Source organism: Suricata suricatta, chromosome 8, assembly GCF_006229205.1.
Source record: "Suricata suricatta isolate VVHF042 chromosome 8, meerkat_22Aug2017_6uvM2_HiC, whole genome shotgun sequence".
Taxonomy (NCBI): Eukaryota; Metazoa; Chordata; class Mammalia; order Carnivora; family Herpestidae; genus Suricata; species Suricata suricatta.
The window spans coordinates 51866061-51884537 of NC_043707.1; the positions used below are offsets into that span (position 1 = coordinate 51866061).

The 18477-nt window shown below is 55.8% G+C and overlaps 1 protein-coding gene across 5 annotated transcripts; it reads right to left on the minus strand.

The window, feature by feature from the left end:
• Positions 1 to 627: 627 nt before the first annotated feature.
• Positions 628 to 12412, minus strand: AMPD2 (adenosine monophosphate deaminase 2). Of its 5 annotated transcripts, none has more exons than XM_029947869.1 (18): positions 12319 to 12412; positions 7123 to 7253; positions 6757 to 6887; positions 6185 to 6253; positions 5971 to 6082; positions 5535 to 5721; positions 5159 to 5300; positions 4951 to 5040; positions 4581 to 4710; positions 4223 to 4417; positions 4004 to 4135; positions 3635 to 3798; positions 3266 to 3392; positions 3011 to 3174; positions 2637 to 2757; positions 2161 to 2334; positions 1816 to 1926; positions 628 to 1657 (listed from the first exon to the last, which is right to left on the minus strand). In XM_029947869.1, the coding sequence occupies exons 1-18, from the start codon at positions 12326 to 12328 to the stop codon at positions 1448 to 1450; spliced, it is 2400 nt and encodes a 799-aa protein (XP_029803729.1). In that variant the 5' UTR covers positions 12329 to 12412; the 3' UTR covers positions 628 to 1447. The 5 variants fall into 5 exon arrangements, with proteins under 5 accessions (XP_029803729.1, XP_029803731.1, XP_029803732.1 ...); XM_029947871.1 differs by lacking the exon at positions 12319 to 12412 and adding an exon at positions 11334 to 11738; XM_029947872.1 differs by lacking the exon at positions 12319 to 12412 and adding an exon at positions 8577 to 8714.
• Positions 12413 to 18477: the final 6065 nt, after the last annotated feature.

The window sequence follows — 18477 nt, forward strand, 5'->3', positions numbered from 1 at the left end:
TGGCATTTTATTTATTTATTGTAATGTTTATTTTTGAAAGAGTGGCAGAGCACTAGTGGGGGAGGGGTAAGAGAGAGGGAGACACAGAATCTAAAGCAGGTTCCAGGCTCTGAGCTATCAGCACAGAGCCCTGATGCAAGGCTCGACCTCACGAGATGAGATCATGACCTGAGCCAAAGTCAGATGCTTAACTGACTGAGCCACGCAGGCGTCCCTGGAAATGGCATTTTAAACAAGCTCCCCAGAAAAGCCTGGTGTCCCAAGTTTGAGAACCACTGGCCTCAGGTCTGCTTGGAAGTACATGTCCCAATGTGGAAGTGAGGGAGTAGGAAGTGGGAAGCCGGCTAGCCCCCTAAAGTGATACAACAGGGGTGTGCCCTAGACCTGGGGTCAAGAGTCTACTTCAGAGGGGGCAGGCTGGATGAGGGCCTGGGGCGGCAGAAGGGTCCCTGGTGGGCCTCTCCACCGACCCAGCTTCCTTCATCAGTTTCCACGTGCGCAAATACACATCAGCCAAGCCCAGGCCCCCCGCTTTAGGATTCTCTGTATCTCTACCCACAGTGCTCCTGGATCCACCCTCAGCCACCCCCACCATGACTCCCTCTCCCCAACAGACACCCCACCTGCCTCATTACTTAAATAATCTTTATTTCTCATGCACTAGGAAAGATGGGATTGTGTGAAACACTGCATTTCACGGCAAAGACCTCAGTCCAGAACACAACACAGGGGACCAAGTGGATTCGGGTCTGGTCAAAGCTCTGGGGACCACAGTGGGGACACCACCCACAGGGCAGGTGACAGACTTAGGAACGTCCAGCTGCAGCGGCCACAGATACACACAGGGCACTGCCCCCTCCCACAGAGGCACAGGAAGCTGACACCAAGGAGCATGTCGGCCGGAGGAAGGACGGAAAAGGCTGCTTGGTAGTGACTTGGAGAAGGCGGTGCTCCAGCACCTCCGAGGCCCAAGTCCAGGCAGCCAGGGCTGTGATGGAGCTCTCAGCCCAACTCTACCCACCACGGCACTGCTGGAGCCCCACAGACCCCAGAAGGTATGCCCCAGCCCCACCAGACTGCTCCCCAGCCACACACACGAGACAAGCTCTGCCCAGGCAGGACCCCTAGGGCTAGAGGGGCCAGCCCCCCTCAGCCATCACTAGCCCCTGTGGACACTTAGATGTCCACAGGACAGCCAGGTTGCAGAGGTTCCTGGGACAGAGCCAGAGCAGGGCAGCCCGCAGAGCGGGGCTTTCAGGCCTGGACAAGGGCAAAGCAGATTCTGGGCACCACTTTCACAGAGGTGGCCCAGGGACAGATCCAGCTTGGAGACATGCAGGACAGAACAACGAAGACCCAACACATGCAGACACAACAGGGTGGGAGGGGTCTGAGGATGAAACATGGCCAAGGTGCTGAGATGCAGGGGGCCCTGTGTGGGCCAGGCTCACTGAGGCCCTGGGCTTATGGTGACACCAGCCTCCTCTGGGATGGTCTCCAGGGTCTCACTCTGGACAGCCTGCGTTATGAGTGCCAGCTCCTGGCACAAGGTCTCATAGCGGTAGCCCACACGGATGTCCGGCACATTAGTACGGCGGATGTCATTGCCCTCGGGGCCCTCCTTGGTATAGTTGGGTCCCAGCCAGTGGCTCTTCACCTGCAGTGGACACGGTGATCAGACAGGGCTACAGCCAGCTCTCTGGGGCCCACTCCAGCCCTGAACCGTCCCAGGCCAATACCCCCCTGGGACTTTCCCCAATGCAGAGAAGGAGAAAAGAGGGTGGATGCCAGGTGGCAGGCATGTGGCCGTGGTACCTTGTGGGAGAAGCCACTCATGAGCACACTGTTGCGGGCCAGCTCACACATGTCGCAGGAACTGAGCTTCCACACCTGGGTGGCGATGCTATACTCCTCCATCAGTGGCTCCTGCACAGGCCACTTTCTCTCAGACAGGTGCCCCTGGGCCAGCCACCCAGTCCCTGCCCACCCCTGCCCTCAGCTGGTACCCACACCCCACTCTCCCCAGGATTTGCCAAGACATGCTGCACACTCCACCAGCAGGGGGCAGCACCAGCCCTGAGACCCCGCTGGTGGAGGGGGGGGGCGCGGTGGTTTGCATCCCAGAACCTCCGCTGGCCTGGCCACCCTCGGGGCTCTGACCTTGGTGAAGTGGAACTGCAGGGGGTCATCAGTGGACAGAGAGACCATGAGGCCGCGGGACAGGTACTCAGGCAGCGGGTTCCGGTGGTAGCTGAGGAAGAGGCTGTTATTGCTGAGCGGGGACATGGCGATGCCGATCTGGGCCAGGTAATACAGGTACTGCAGGACTGGGGCCTGTGCGGGTGACACAGAAGGGGACTGTCGGGTGGCCTCAAGGCTGGGGAGGGCACCTGGCTCTGGAGGGCACAGGCCCCAGGAGCAGGAGATGGGGAGTCCAGGCTCAGTCTGATGTATGAAGGGTTATTTATAGCCAAAACCCAAGCTGGGGCCTCTCTGTGGAGGCTAGGGGCGAGGCAGAGTCCAAACTGAGGGTTTGATGAGAAGGAAGATAAGCTGCTGAAGAGGCCCAAAGGGTTGCAAGGAAGGTGAGCAACTGTGGGGATAGGGGCAGGGGGGCTGCGGGTGCACACGCTGACCTTACGTAGGAGCAGCCCGTGAGAGATGTTCTCCGCCAGCATGAAGGCTGACACCAGGTGGTGGATGGGCCCAGCTTCCCCACAGTGTGGCCTCAGCACGAACGTGTGGAAACCCCTCTGCCTGGGGGTGTGAGGAGAGCGTCAGCTCCCGAGCCTGGGCTCCTGAGCCCCCAGTGACTGTGTGAGCCTGGGACAAGGGGTCAGGGCCAGGTCTTCAGCTCTGAGCGGTGAGCCATGGAGCCCTGGGAGCACAGAAAGAACCCCTGGGTCCAGGAGTTGGGGCAGGAGGAGGGTCAGGGCTCTGGTGGACCCAGGCCAGGGCAGCAGAAGAGGTATGGGGGGAGGGTAGAGACCCCCATCAGTGGAGCACGCACCTGCGCAGGTGGTTCAGCACAGCCATGTTGGCGAAGGTGTAGTACAGGTAGTAGGCATAGGGTGGGTTGTCCTCCTCCACCCAGGCCTCGGGGAGAGGGCTCTCCAGGTTGAAGACATGATTCTCGGGCTTAGACTCATCATCCACACTGTCAAAGCCGTCCACCTGGCACAGGACCCTGGGGTCAGGCTCAGAGCCCCAGCTGCACCCAAGGCAAGCCAGCCTCCCCACGCCCTACCCCATGCTGCCCCCTCACGTGCTCCAAGAAGAGATGCAGCTCGGGGTGGCTGGCAGGGTGCACAGTGGCCTCAAACAGTGGCAGGAAGATGTTCTCCAGCATCTCCTGGAAGTTGGCCAGCTGGCCCTTGGTACGGTACACGTCACTGCAGGCGGGACGGACACACACAGGATGTGCAGGTCAATGAGCATCAGGGCTCAGCCCAAAATCAAAGAAGCACTTTCTGAGCCACGCTGGGTGGGCCAGGCTGGACAGACCATGAGTGGCACCGGGGGGTTTCTCTTTTACTCAGAGGGCTTGGCTGGGACGGGAGAGGGTCAGCCAAGGCAGGCCCTGGCCCTTGGAACTCTGCCCCCCACGTTCCCTCCCACTACCAGGGTCACTCACAAGAGGCGGGGCACTTGTACAAGCCAGCGCACGTTGGGAGAGTGCACTTTGTGCTTCACGGCCCAGCAGGCCAGCTTGTCCCACTCGTCCCTTGAGCGCCCGTAAATGGAGAGTCGCAGCTCTGCGTTCTGGTATTTGCTCTCCTCCAGGTCGGACATCACCTCCTGAGAGACACCCATGGGGCAGCCATCACATTCAGGCTCCCACCATCCCTGTCTCTGCACCCACCATGTGTGCTCAGTTGGCCATCTTCATGCCTCTTACCAGCCTTCTCCCCAGACACCAGGCTCCCACATGGCCCGGTGAAGGGCTGCTCCAGACTGCCGCTGCTGCCCCTGCACATAGACCCAGACAGCCCCTCCTCCTTACCTTGATAATGTGGGCGAAGTACTTTCCAGAGATCCTATTGTCCGTTTTGATGAAGATCTCTCTGAGAACAGACTCCCCAATGGGATTGTATTTGGCATTGAACTTGTCAAAGCGATGGAAGGTGTTTCTGTCCTGGGGAAGACAGGTGGGCCCAGGTCACCCCTGCTCCTGGTCCACACACTGACCCGGCCCCTCAGCCCCAGTGCTACCAGGACAGACCGCATGCATGTCCAGCGTGTCCACACTCAGGTCATAGGCAGTGAGGTTCATGCTGTCAAAGACCTCCCGCAGCGTCTGCTCGCGGCCCTGTTCCACATGCACGATCTCCTCCAGGTGCCACTTCATTGCCCGTTTGATGAAGCGCAGCAGGTGCTTCTGGTTCATGCAGGACGAGGCATGGATGTGCGTGTCCACCTAGGGTGGAACAGGGCTGCTGGGTTCCCCACAGGCCAAGAGAGCCTGGGGCCTGTGCAGTGGGCTGGGAGAGGACTCTGCACAAGGAATGCAGGGCAGGGGGTCCAGGCCTGCAAGGGAGGCCAGGCAGGGATACAGAGCCGGGCACGGAGCAGGGGCCCACCTTGCGGATGTTGTAGAAGTCTCGGTGTGGCACCTTCTTCTGGGCTGCCAGCTCCTTCATCTCATTGAGCAGCACATGCATCTGGAACTTGGAGCTCAGGTACTGTAGCCGACGGTAGCAGAAGGACTTTCTGGGCAGGAAGAGAACAAGAAAGGGGCTCTAGGCCCTGGGGAGGACCTGGGTAATGAGACAGAGAGGGGAGGCGGGAGGGTACAGGACTGACTGTCCATGGGGCCAAAGATGGATGCAAAGGCTAGTATGCAGTGACTGTGAAGGGGTGAGAGATGGTGGCAGGTGTCTGGGGCAGGGCTGAGGCTTGAGAGCCCAGGCTGGGAAGAGAGCTGAATGTCTGGGACAGGCAGGGACTCACATGGGGCCATTGATAATCAGGGCCATCAGCACATTGACATCTGCCACAAATTCCTGCAGGTCAGGGTACGGCAGCTCCACCTCTGAGCAACTGACACGTAGCAAGAGCTTGGGTGAGAGAGCATGTCATGCCCCACGGAACCCCTCAAGCCAATGCAGCCCCCACAGGGCTTCCCCCCCGACCCCCAGCACTCCCCACGTCTGCATACTGATCATCAGTTTCCTTGCGGGTGTAGACGTGCACCACGCCCTTCACCATGCGCAGACCCAAGCCCAGGTCCCCAGGCATGGTGCTTGGCTCACAGTGCTCGTATGGGTGCTGCTCCAGCACGGGGGGGTGTACCGGGGCATCTGCAGGGGTGGAGAGGGTGGAGTCAGGGCCAACGCTCCTCCAGGTCACCCGCTGCCCAGCCCAGAGGCTCCACAGAGGGCGAGAGCTCCTGCCCCTGCCTCCACCCACCAGGTACCAAGAGGCTGGAATGAGCCTGGGTGGAAAGAAGGGCAGAGTGGAGGGTCCTGGGCACCAAGCTCAGGGAGCCTGGGACACCAGGACACACAAAGTAGGGTAGGGATGGGGGGTCCCACCAGCAGACACAGGCGTGTCAGGGCCCTGCTCATAGGTCCGTGTCTCCAGAGGCTTCTCAGCCAGCTGCTGCAGGTACCGGCGGGTAGTAGGGCAGAAACTCTGCAGGGCCAGGGCCATGTATTTCTCCCGGATAAAGAGTGCCCGCACCACACTCTTGGCTGCATCCAGCAGGTCTGTGAATGGCACCTGGAGACAAGGATATGGGGTCACTCTCCTTGGTCTCAGACCCACACCAGGCCCACCCTCACCTCTTCCCCAAGGCCTTGACCCTAGAAATGGCACATCGACGAGCTAACAGCCAGACCCTTTGTCCCTCCAGCTGTTGAAATGAGAAAAATCCCCACGCTAGCCTCACCTAGTTCTCAAGCCAGAGGAGCCTGCCAATGGGACACCCTGGAGTTGAGGGGAGTGAGACCCAAGGCTGCCCACACTTACCCCACACTTCTCCTCGCCGGAGATGATGACCCGCTGAAATTCCCGCTCTAGCGCCACATCTCGGTCCCGTAGGCCCCGGTCACCTTGCCCCTCGCTCTGCTCCCTGTAGAGCCTACATACAGGGAGATAGTACAAGGGAAGGGGCTGGAGCCAGTGGCGGGACAAGCCCCAGCCCCACACCCCCACATCCCCCATGCCCCTCTGCCCTCCTCACTGGAAGTCTACATCACTGTCTGCCTTCAGGAAATCTTGCTTGGCCCGAAGCAGGATGTCTGGCTCCAGCCTAGAAGTGAGAAGGGCAAGGGGTCAGGTAGATGACAAGGGACGGGCCTCGTTCCCAGGTCCTGGCACCATGCTGGCTGCCGTGTACATGTTCCTCGTGGCGTCGTGGGGCTGTAGAACCCCGTGCTGTGCTGTCTTGCCCCGCGTTAGGTATGAGAAAGCACACCCAGAAGTTGAGCTGCATGTTCTAGGCTACTCTGGTGGGTAGAAGACAGAACCCGAATTCAACAGCGCGGCTCCAAAGCCTGTGCTGCACACCACTGCTCTATGCTACTCCCTAGTGGGTCCCAGCAGGACAGGATGGAAGAGGGACAGAGGCAGGCTGGCAGACTACTCTGTGCCCCCTACCCCCAACCCTGCAGCTGTCAGGCTGTGTCCCCTCCCACCGGTGTCCCCCAACAACAATGGCTGCCGGGCTGTGCCCCACCCCCCACCCCTGCAGCTGTCTGACTGTGCCTGGTCCAACCCATGGCTGCCTGCTGGACTCCGGCGCTGGGGGCTTACTTGACATCCTGGCTGATCTGCCTCTCTAGGCGCTGCCTCCGCTCCTCCAGCTGCTCAATGGGACTCTCCTCAGGGAACTCATACGGGGCACTACGGAGCTCGCTCTCAGCCAGGGAGCGGCTGAACAGCTCCTGGTGGGAGGGAAGGAAGGGTCAGTATGGCCTAGCCCTCAGCCGCTGGGCCCTCGCTTGCAGAGTCTAGGGATGGGGTAAGGGCAGCAGGAGCCGGAGGTACCTGGGAGAGGCTAGGGATCAGGGCACAGCCAAGCGTGAAGTAAGGGGACAGCTGATATGGAGGGGTGTGGGGAGCAAAGACGGGGCACAGGGACAGCGGTGGAGGGACACAGGGTGAGGTGCCAGGTGATACCTCGGCGATCTCCTTGCATTTGCCATCCATAGACGTGCGTAGGTCGAGTGGGAAGTGCTTGAGGCAGGGGGCAGGGCCTGGCAGGGATCGGGCAGGCTGCAGCGGAGGGGCCCCCAGCCCACCCCGAGCCTCTGTGGAGACAGTGATGCCAGGGTCAAAGGGTGGAGGGCAGGGCCTGTGCATACCAGAAGCCCTGGGCCCCTGCAGGCCCTGGGCCCGCCCCAGAGAGAAGCCAGGGCTTAGAAAGTAGGCAGTCCCCCCTCAGAGACTGAGGAAGGGGCCTGCGTGTGGCCCCCAAAGGACTTGACCCTCACAGTCTTGCACAGGGCCCCTCATGAGTTCCAGGCTCAGGAATGGGGGTCCTGAATCTGCGCTAAAGCAAGCGGATTCCCTCACTCCAGGAATAAGAATCTGAATCCTGGACTAGAAACCGCTGCCTCGGTCAGCAGGGAACCCCCTAAAGGCAGGCACACATGTATACACACAGACACACACATACAGACACACACACACACACACACACACACACACACTGGGTGCTCATTAAGGAAGGCAGGCACACATGTATACACACAGACACACACACACACACACACAGACACACACACACACACATACACACACTGGGTGCTCATTAAGGACCTGGTGACCACACCAGCAATCCCAAGTCCACAGCTGCCAGGCCAGGCAGGCCGGGATCAGACCTGCCTCTGGCCCCAGCAATCCTCCTCCCAGAAACCCAGGGCCGGCACCTAGCAAGTCACAGCTGCCACTTAGCTCTGAACTGGGGACCAAACCCTAAAGGAAGAGGAGGAGAGGAAGTGGAGGACCTGTCTGGCAGCAGTAACCCTACCTCCTCCCCAGTGGCCTGCCTTCTCCCCCAGGACCCCAGGGCTGCCAAGATGTGGCCTGGCCCCAGCCCGCCCCTCCCACTGCTGGCTGCCCCTCCAAGAGGAGCTGCCACAAACAGTCTGCGCCACTCGGAGGCCCCAGGATCTGGGCCAGAGGCCCCAGGGAGGACCTGGGGACGGGAGTATCAAAAACCAGGGCCTCTCCACATGGAGGACAGAACTCCTCAGCTGCACCACCAAGAGGCTGGCACTAAGGCCTTGAAGCTGCTAGTCTAGAGGGGCTGCCTGAGCTCCCAGCCAACCCCAAAGGACCCTCCCTGGGCTCAGCAGCCCCATCCTCCCCACCAGGAAGCTCTCCACACCCAACTAGGCTCTCTCTCAGCCAGCGCCAAAGGATATTCCTTCCAGCACCGTCCTTTCCCCTCTCTATCACGTCTTGGGGACAGATTGAAGGCTCTGCCCAGGTAGCATGCTTTAAAGTCTGTGGACCCACTTCACGATCCCCCAGAGTTGGGTCCCAGGGCTGGACAAAGGGAAGAGGAGGTGCCTGCCCCAGATCCAGGGCCCAGCCCCTGCTCTCCCCTGTGCCTGCCTGTGTCCTACCTCCAGAGTTCAGGCAGCTCCGGCCAGCAGCCCTGTGCCCCTTGCCCGCCTGTTTGCTGAGTGGAGCTGTAGCCAGTCCCCCAGGACAGCTCAGAGGCCGGCACGGGCTGTACCAAGTGCAGCAACATGGAGGGGAGACCCTAGGATGACAGCAAGCAGGGGGCTAGGAAAGCCCAGGGGAGCCAGAAATCAAGGGAAGAAGCATCAGAGTTGGGAAATAAGAGGAACCGGAGAAGTGAAGAGCGCGTTAACTTCTACAGCACCAGGACCCAGCCTAAAGCGGAGCCCCCAAGAGGGTGGAGCAGGGTACGGGTGGAGCAGGGTAGGCTGATAAGGGCTGGGCAGTCTGGCTGGGAGGGGCCAAGCCTCCTTAAAATGCACTACCCGTGAGGATAGTGAGTGGGTAGGGCCCTGCTGGCCAAAGGGTAGGGGAGAGTGAGGTGGGGGTGAGCAGCCCTCATTTCCAAACCCAACAGCCCCAGGCCAGCTTCCTCTGCCCAGAGGCCTTGTTTTGCAACCCAGGGTCCCCTGGGTCCCTTGACTATGGGGTTCCTTGGGACAAACAAAGCCTCTTCTAGCGAGAAGTTGGGTGGCAGTAAGGGAAGTGACTCACTCCAGGTAGAAACCAGTTACTGAACTTATTTGCTGCCCAAGGGCGCTGGCTCATGGCTGCCCAGACCTCTAACTCTCCCCTGCCTCCCCGGTTTCAAGCCTATCATTGGGGACAAATTGTCCAGGAGGCGAAGTGTGGGAGATAAGGGACTAGAATTTGGAGGACTTGAGTCTGACTCTGTTCCCACTTACTAGCATGTCTCTGCCTCCCAGAGGCTTCAGGTCCTATAATATTGAGGTGATAAGCGGTCCTGCCCTGCCTTGCCACAAACTGCCATAAGGCTCAAAGAGATACGGCTCTGCAAGTATTCTGTAAAACACCATAATCTGCGATTATGATCCTGGGGCCCTCCAACACCTCCCACTTTCCCACCTACTAGGGAGGGTGAGAGCTTCTGAGGCCCAGCTCAGGCCAACATAAGCAAGCAGTGAAGGGCAGCAAAGAGAACAGAACTTGACAGGGGTGGAGATGGGGGCGGGGGGAGGGTGACACTATCTCATACTTAGAAGAGGGCAGAGCAGGAAGAGAAAAGAAAGATGGGCACCTTTTCCACACACAGGGTATAAGACAGAGTTCAAGGTTCTTGCCTGCCCAAGAACCTTGATCCTACACAACTCTCCACTTCTGGCCCCTGCAGGGGAGGCTGACCACAGACCTCCATGGCTGGTCTCTTATCAGGTCAGCAGGAGCTGAATCTCAACTTCCTGTCTTAGCAGGGTGGCCCCGGATCTCCCCTGAAACACAGGAGTACCCAGGACAGGTTCCAACAGCCGGAGCCACTCGTCCAGGCTGCAGGCCCCTGCACAGGGCTGCTGGGGTTCTTTAGCGGTGTACACTCCCTGAGGCCAGGCCCAGAAGACCCAGCTGCCAGCCGGCTGGTCCCTTCCCCTGAGTCTGTGCCACTGTAACACACACACACACACACACACACACACACACACACACACACACTCACACATGCACAGGAGGAGTCCACCGAAAGCCAGAAGGGACTTCTCCCATCAACTCCAAGATCTTGCCACCTCACCTACCCTCTAACCAGAAGCCCCCTCACTCACTGCCAAGACTGCCTCAGGAGGCAGAGAAGTGCCTAAGGCTTTGACCCATAACTATCAGATGCTCCCACCGAGTGACCACCCAAAGGTGTGCTTCTCTGGCTCCAGGGTACACACTGTCTGAATGGCCCAGACCTGGACACAGAAAACACAGACCTCAGGACAGCACTAAACTCAGGTCAGGATTTTCAATGGCCTAAGAAAAGAGAGGCACTGGGTGATCAGGCTATGGGTACAGACAGTTGCTGAGGGGTGGGGGTGAAAAGACTGGCTTGACCAGGTCACCAAAATGGGGGCAGTCCTTCCTTAGTCACAAGGCCTGGGGGCAGCAGAAGGCAGGCAGATATCCCTCAACAAGCACAGACTCCTGCGGTCTAGCCCTCAGGGAGGTGGGCACAGGCACTCCACGGTGCCTGCCCCAAATGGTACAGAGAGGTCTACCAGAATGGGAGCCAAACCAAAGCGTATAGGAGCACACAGGCAGGCAGGCAGAGGCTCCAGCCTGGACCCCCAAACAGGCCTGGCCCGAGGACACTCCATACTTCTGAGGACACTCCCCAAACAGAACAGGAGTGGGCAAACAGCAAATGATGAACCCCCAGCCCTGAGATGCCCAAGAGTAACAAGCGTGCCCTAACATTCAAGATCTGGGGTCCTCGGAAGAGGCACTAACCACAGAACAGCCAGAGACTGCCTAGTAAAGACACAGCCACCAGCAGTGTGGCCAGCCCACAAACCAGTCAGTCCCACACATCTCCCTCTCCATTCACACACACTCCACATGCAAACAGTCTTAGCACATCCGCATGCTGACACGTGTGCAAACACACCTCTTGCTGCACCCACACCCACGCCCACTCCTCATTACAGAAGGCAGCACCCCCGACACAGAACATAGAAACCTGTCACCCACCACCCCACCACCCTCGCCGCACCACCTCCCAAGCCGGCCGTCCCTGGGAGGGAGGACAAGGTGCACCACTGCAGAGAGGGTGCAGGAGAAGGGGTACCCACTCTGATGGGACCAGTAGCCAGGGCGGGCGGTGGTGGGGTAGACCCAGTGGCTGAGCCTAGGAAGCACACACTCACCTGGTACTGCAGAGGAGGCCTGCAGGCTGGCCAGCTTCTTAAAGGGATATTTGGCCTTGGGACTGCCGGCGCCAGATGGGTTGGATGCCATGGCTCGCGCCGCGGCGATGGCGGGGGGAGTCTGAGCCGCACCAGCTGGGCCTGGCTCTGCCACATCCAACCCCTTCCTCCGCCCCGCCCCCAGCGGGAGTGACTGATGCAGGAAGCAGAAGCCCCGCAGGCGGAAGAGGCCCTGGCCACGATTTCTGATGTTGTCTAGGCAACCTCGGGGAGGGGGACCTCCATCCCCGCCTCTTATCCCTTCCCTTCCCTCCTCAGACCCCGGAGTGACGCGACTGATCGTAGCTGGGCCTGAGGGGTGGAGGTGAGCAAACAAGATGGGGAAGGGCCAGACCCTGGCACTCCACTGACCCCTTCAGGGGCTCTTGCCCCTTGCCAGGGATCTGGGGTAAAGGAGTCAAAGTCCGCGCTAGCTGGTCCAGCCAGCATGGGAGAAAAAAAATCCTAATAAACAGGAATCAAGCGCGAGCTCCCCCAAGCTCAGAACACATTTCTCTCAGAGCTGGCACACTCCGCGAAAACCCAGCCCCTCTGGGACACAGTCCCCTTTTCTCTTCTCTGTCACCAGCCCCAGGGGTAGCCCAGCTCTGGGAGGATGGGGTAGAACTGAGAATCCCAGCCCAGTAGGGAGGAGCCTGTGTTGGGAAAATTCCACTGGCCGGCAGACGCTACCTTCTAGGAAGGCAGGGAGGCCAGGAAGCAGGGGCGTCTCTGGGGGGTCTGGGCAAGAGACCTAGCGACTACCGACTTTTCTGTCTTTCTGCTCTCCCAAGCCGCCCCAGGAGGAGGAGGAGGCCACCTTCCCTAGGGCTGGAGACTGTGCGGAGACCCCCACCCTCTTGTCACCCTAGCCATGTAACTTCTCTGTCCCAGAGACCCTCCCCCCCCCACCTCCCCACCCCCCGACACAGGCACAGACACTCACCTGAGGCCATGCTGCCGGAGCCCGGAGGAGTCTTCGGGAGGCTGCCTGCTGGGTCGGCACCACCGGGAAGCTGGGGTCGCTAGGGAGGGGAGGCGGGCTGAACCTAGACGCCGGCCAAGTCGCTCCAATGCCCCCTGCCCTGGCACTGAGGCGGAAGAAGTAAGGCAGTCTTTCAAAATTGCCCGCAGGGGCGAGGCGGACCTCAGTGGACCTCAGCCGAGGAACTGGCCTCGAAGACCCCGGGACTCCCGACTTCCAACTCTGCTCAGGAGGCGAGCAGGCCACGTGCTCCCCAGAGAGCAGGACCCGGAACTCCGTCCGTGCTTCTCTCCACACTCTCTGGGTGGTCAGGATAGGACTATCGTAGCTGGACTGTGGTGGAGTCACGCAACAGGTGCGACCCCACTGAAGCCTCGCCAGCGCCTCCGGGCTTCTCAGCCTCCCCAGGCCCCGCTGTGTCCGAGGCCCCGCCCCCGCCGGGCAGACCCCGCCCCCGCCGCGTTCCTCTTCCCCGCGCCACGTGGGCAGCCGCCACTCCGCAGTTAGCCGGGCGGGTCTTGGGCAAGTCTTGTGCGTCAGCTTCCTCATTAGTGAAACGGGGTGATGTGATCGCACTCAAGGGCGTTGTTCTGAGCATGAAACGTTAAGCACCTTTGCACGATGCCTGGTACAAAGTCGGTGGCCAATCAAAGATAGCTAATATTGTCTCAGGACTTATTCACTTTTATGTTTTTTAAGATTTTATTTTTAAGTAATCTCTACACCAAAGGTAGGGCTCGAACTCACAACGCCAAGATCAAGAGTCATAAGTTCCACCAAGTGCCCCCATTCATTCACTTTCAGAAGTCGTTCCTGGGCATTCTCACTCTGGCTTTTCTTTCTTCTGGCAGGCATAGATAAACCATGTGCCCCGCAATTCAGGCTCCCCTTCCTACATTTACTTCTATATCTATTGGTTAAAAACTTGGGCTCTGTAACCAGAATGTCACGGTTCATACCCAGACTCCGCCCACTTTGTTATTGACGTTGGGGAAGTTACAGGACTCCCTGTACTTCTGTTTCCTCTGGAAAATGACTCTAAGAGACCCTGCTTTATATAGTGTTCATTAGGATAAATGAGTTACTATAAATTAAGTGCTTAGGAGAGTGCCTGGCCTGTAGTTACTCCTCAGTTAATGTCTGTGTCTTATCAGTGCTATGTTCTTGGCCTGGGTTCCCTGATGACAACCTCACACGGTGATGATTCTCTTGGTGGCCTAACAAGAAGTGGAGGTGGGATGTTTGGGGAACTGCAGACACCCCACCCAGCCAGCACCCCTACTCCCAAATAACACAAAATCCTACCTAAAGAGAACTTGGGGGGAGGGGGAGCTAAGATTTCACTAAACATAAGTATATGAGCAGTAATCTTTTCCCTATTTCTCCACCCCGTGAGAGCCCTTTGTTCCCCACACCCAGTTGTATTAATGCTGTTTGTGCAGCTCCTCCCAGTTCTCCCCCACAGCCAGATTCCTTCCCAAACTCTGCCTCCTCCACCCCTCCCCAAGCTGGATTCTGGACCCTGTACCCTATTATCTGTGTGTATGTGGTGTCACATCTATTGATCTCTGCCTGCCACTCCTTGTCACCCCGGGCAAACTCAAAAAACTATGGCCACCATAAACATGGGGGTGGGGGAGTTCACCTCACAAAGAAGCAATGAAACAGATAAAACAAAGGAACTAACCATGTTTTCCCATCAAATAGCAAAGATTAAGGGAGAAAGAATCCGAATACAGGCAAGGGTGTAGTGGGATGGGGCACACACATACACTACTGGTGGACACGAACATCAACATAATCTTTCTGAAAGCCATTTGGTAATACAAAATCAAGAGTCTTTAAGTTCCTATTGTGGGGCGCCTGGGTAGCTCAGTCCGGTGAGCGTCCCACTTCAGGTCAGGTCATGATCTCCTGGTTTGTGGGTTCAGACCCCGCGTCAGGCTCTGTGCTGATAGCAGCTCAGAGCCTGGAGCCTGTCTTCAGATTCTGTGTCTCCCTCTCTCTCTGACCCTCCCCTGCTCATGCTGTCTCTGTCTCTGAAAATAAATAAAACACATTAAAAAAAATTTTTTTTTTAAGTTCCTATTGGGGCACCTGGCTGGTTCAGTTGGTTAAGCTATGTCTTTGACTCAGGTCATGATCTTAAGGTTTGTGGGTTCAAGCCCTGTGTTGGGCTCTGTGCTGCCAGCTGAGAGCCTGGAGCCTGTTTCAGAGTCTGTCTCTCCTTCTCTCTCTGACTCTCCCCTCCTCACACTGTCTCTCTCTCTCTCTAAAATAAAATAAAACATTAAAGAAAATTTTTTAATAAAAAAAATTAAAAATTCCTATTATTTGACCCAGTAGTTGCACTTTCAGGAATTGTTATTTTAAAGAGCTACCAGAAAAATATGCACGAATTTGTTCATCACTGCAATATTTATCACATAGAAAGACTGGAAACATAAAGGTCCAACAATAGGGGAATGTTTAAATTTTGTCATATGGATGCAATGAAATGCAACCATTATAAGTTGTTGTTGGAGAATTTCTTAAGGAGGTGGAATGTTTACAATGTAAAGTGTGGTTAAAAAAAATGAATGTAAAAATCTGTACATATGGTATGGCCCTAATTATGTGACATATATGCATAGAAAACAAACACATCAAAAAGTTTACAAGTGATTATCTGTGGGTGGTAGAATTGGGTATTCTGTTTTCTTCTTTATATTTAACTGCACTTTAAAAATTGTCTACCATGCATATCCATTACTTTTATAATCAAGGGAATAGGAAACAACAAATCTGTAACAGCCTCCACACCCCACTCCTCATAAACTCTCCTGGGTCTTAACTCCAGACTAAACTGGTCTTGGCATCTTTAGGAATTTTGAAGCTGTTGGGCTCTCAACAATGAATGACAAAATAAATCTCGAAATTAAAAATCAAGCATCAGGTAACCATGTAGAATGTCATCTATATTCTGATAAAATGCATATTTTGACACTGTTTTAGGTATCTTGCATTGGGCTAGGTCTCATTGGGATTCCCCCCGGACCTACCTACCTAACCAGCCCATAGGGCAATCAGTGCCCTCCACCCTACCCAGGGAAACCGGTTCACTAGTCCCTTCATGCTCCTCCCTAGTCCCATCTGCAACACACCCTTCACCCCACAACCCTCCCCTATTTCCAGGCCATTTGGTACACAGTGCCTGCTAGGAAGTGTGTCCTGATTACAGCTAAGCATCGATTTCCCCACCTACACAACACCAGTAAGAATCTCAGCGGGGTTCACTGTCTACGCAAAGCGAAGGAGTGAGTCATCCTCTTTGGCCTCCAACTTCGTTCAGGTTGGGGCCATAATGTTGTCTTTGAGCCTCTGAGATCTTCCCTACCTCTAAATACAGCTCCCTCCCTCCTACTCTATTCACCAGATGGTTCCTTAAAAGGCCTTCCCTGAACCCCAGGCCCCCACTCAAGTGTGCTCCTTAAGTCTCTGGAGAAGGTTTGCCTTCTCTTAGCTTCTGGTCGGCAGCTCACTTGTGATGTCAGCCTCCCCACTAGGCCAGACCACTCCCTGCAGGCACCAGACTTGAGAGAGAACACCTCACAAAGATCCTTGGCTGGAACAGTTTCCCAAAGCATCCCCTATGCTTAGATCCTTCAGGAACCGGCCTACTCAGCTCTAGTTTCTCAGCTTGTCCAAGCAGCCAGTGCTGTCACACCCCCTCTTCCCCAGTCCCCTAGCATTGTTTACAGCACCCTGCAGCTGCTTCTGCCCGGGAATAGTTTGTAAGTATTCAAATGGTTTTAGCCGCTCCCTGTCATTCCAGGCCCTCACAGGCTAGCCACATGCCCCTTTGCTGCCCTCCTCTGCCAGCCCTTCCCTCCAGACAACTGTCCCTGCACCTTTCCCTCTCCCGTGCCACCAGTCACATCTCATTTCCCAGTCTTCCCTGGCACACTTTGCACCTCGGGCTTCCATGCCTTCTCTCATGCTTTCCTCTCCCCCAAATCCCTCCCCCCGCACCGCCGTTTCTATTGTTGTTCTGCTTCTCTGTTTCAAACCTGTTCATTTTAGTTGCTCCCTCCTTTCTTCTACAGAATTTTTCAGTCTGACAGTTAAATGTGTTTATACTTGTCTTTCCTACCAGGGGTGGAGGGTAGGTTTTAAACAGCTCTGAATTCTCCAGCACTAGCACAGAGTTCCTTTAAGTTCACAGAATTTACCCCACCTTTTCCTTTGGACTAGAAGGTCCTGAGGGCAGTTCTTCATTCATGTTCCCCCTATTCCAGCTGGGACAAGTCTTTATCCACAATCCCCATCACTGTGGGTTAAGACAGATCCTGAGGTCTCCCCTTAGCCCAGGAAACAGGACTAAATTCGTCGGGAAATTGTGAGTCTTTTTTCACTCAAAATGATTGGTTATCAGGCTGTGACTAGGACTCCTTAGCTCTAGCTGATTCTGATGCTAATGTGTTTATTAATGCGAGGATCATCTTTCTATGCTTCTAGATGGGAAGAGTACATACATGCTTTTCCTATTCCACCAGGACACTGCGATAATAAAGTAGAACAGTCACAGTTTTGAAAGGCATAGGAGCTGAAGACAGGAGGCAGATCATTGGCATGAGAATGGGTCAGCACAATTAGAGGCCAGGCAAGGGTCAGGAGCTCCCTTACTCAGCTTGGCAGCTGGGAGCCCAGGAAACTACGAAACAAGTAGGAGCAGCACAGAAGTTTGCAGAGGTGGTAGCTGAAAAAGGATCAAGCTCGAACATTTTCTCCATACGTCAAACAAGTTAGTGGTTCCTTTAACAGTACAAGTGTACTGTTATGGAGGTCATGCAAATTGCCTGTGTTCTCCAAGTGTTCTTCCACTGGCTGCTTATGTGGGGGTAGTGGGAAGAAAAGATCATCCTATTTGTCTGTTTATTAAACTATAGCACCTTGACCAAGTTACTTAACCCTCATGCCTCAGTTCTCTGGTCTGTAAACCAGGGACAGAGCGCTTACCTTGAAGTTAATTTGAGAATGAACTGATATGAGCCACATAGCTTGGCCGGCACGGTGGCTGGCCTGTCCCCTGCTCCAAACAGAGCAGGCTTCAGCACCGCTTTGGCCTGGGTGTAGGTTACCAATATTGTGGGTAGGCTGGGCTGGGGAGGTATAATTACTGAAACCTTATAGCCCAGATTCCAAGACAGTCACAGTTGCAGACACTCTCTTGTTTTAAGTCAAGAAGCACTTGCCAATTTTTGATTGGGAAAACATCATCACTAGGGAAGGCACCGTGGCGGTTACCTATTTCTCCATCAGCCCTGAGAGTCTGGGCTCCGGGCCCAGGGCTCCTCAGCCAGATGCTCAGATATGCAGCTGCAAGGCGGTGGAAGGAGGAGGGAGCTCAGCAACGGCTCAGGGTTCCTGGTAGGTGGGAGGCCCAGGTGCTCCCTCCCAGCTCCGCAATCCAAACATGAAGGCCATTACGGAACGATGCCACTCTACAAGGAAAGAACACGCCAAACCCTTCGAGCTCAAGTTAAATCCTCAATTCCTTGGCTGCACATTAGAACCACCTCAAAAAATTTGGAAATCTTCATGCCAGGACTGTATTCCACACCAATTAGATCAGTATTATTTTCTAAAGCTCTCTGGGTAAATTTCAAAGTACACCAAAAGTTGAGAACCACTCTTCTGGATCAGGTTTTTCCAAACTTGCCAGATGATAATCACTTGTTTTTGTTTAAAAGACTTTCTCAGGCTCTGGAATCAGCACTATTACCAGAACTTCAGGATTCAAAAGCACACCCCTTTATAAAAACATATAGGGTATTTTTCTGTTTACTTTTTTAATCGTTTATTTATTATTGAGAGACAGAGCATGAGCAGGGTAGGGGCAGAGAGAGAGGGAGACACAGAATCCAAAGTAGGCTCCAGGCTCTGAGCTGTCAGCACAGAGCCCAACGTGGGGCTCGCACTCATGAACCACGAGATCAGGACCTGAGCCGAAATCAGACGCTTAACTGACTGAGCCACCCAGGCGCCCCAAGATATTTTAACATCTTTGAAATCTGAGTGATCTTCCAATCAGTAGGCCTAAGATTTGATAACACACAGAAACAAGCATCTCAGCTGATC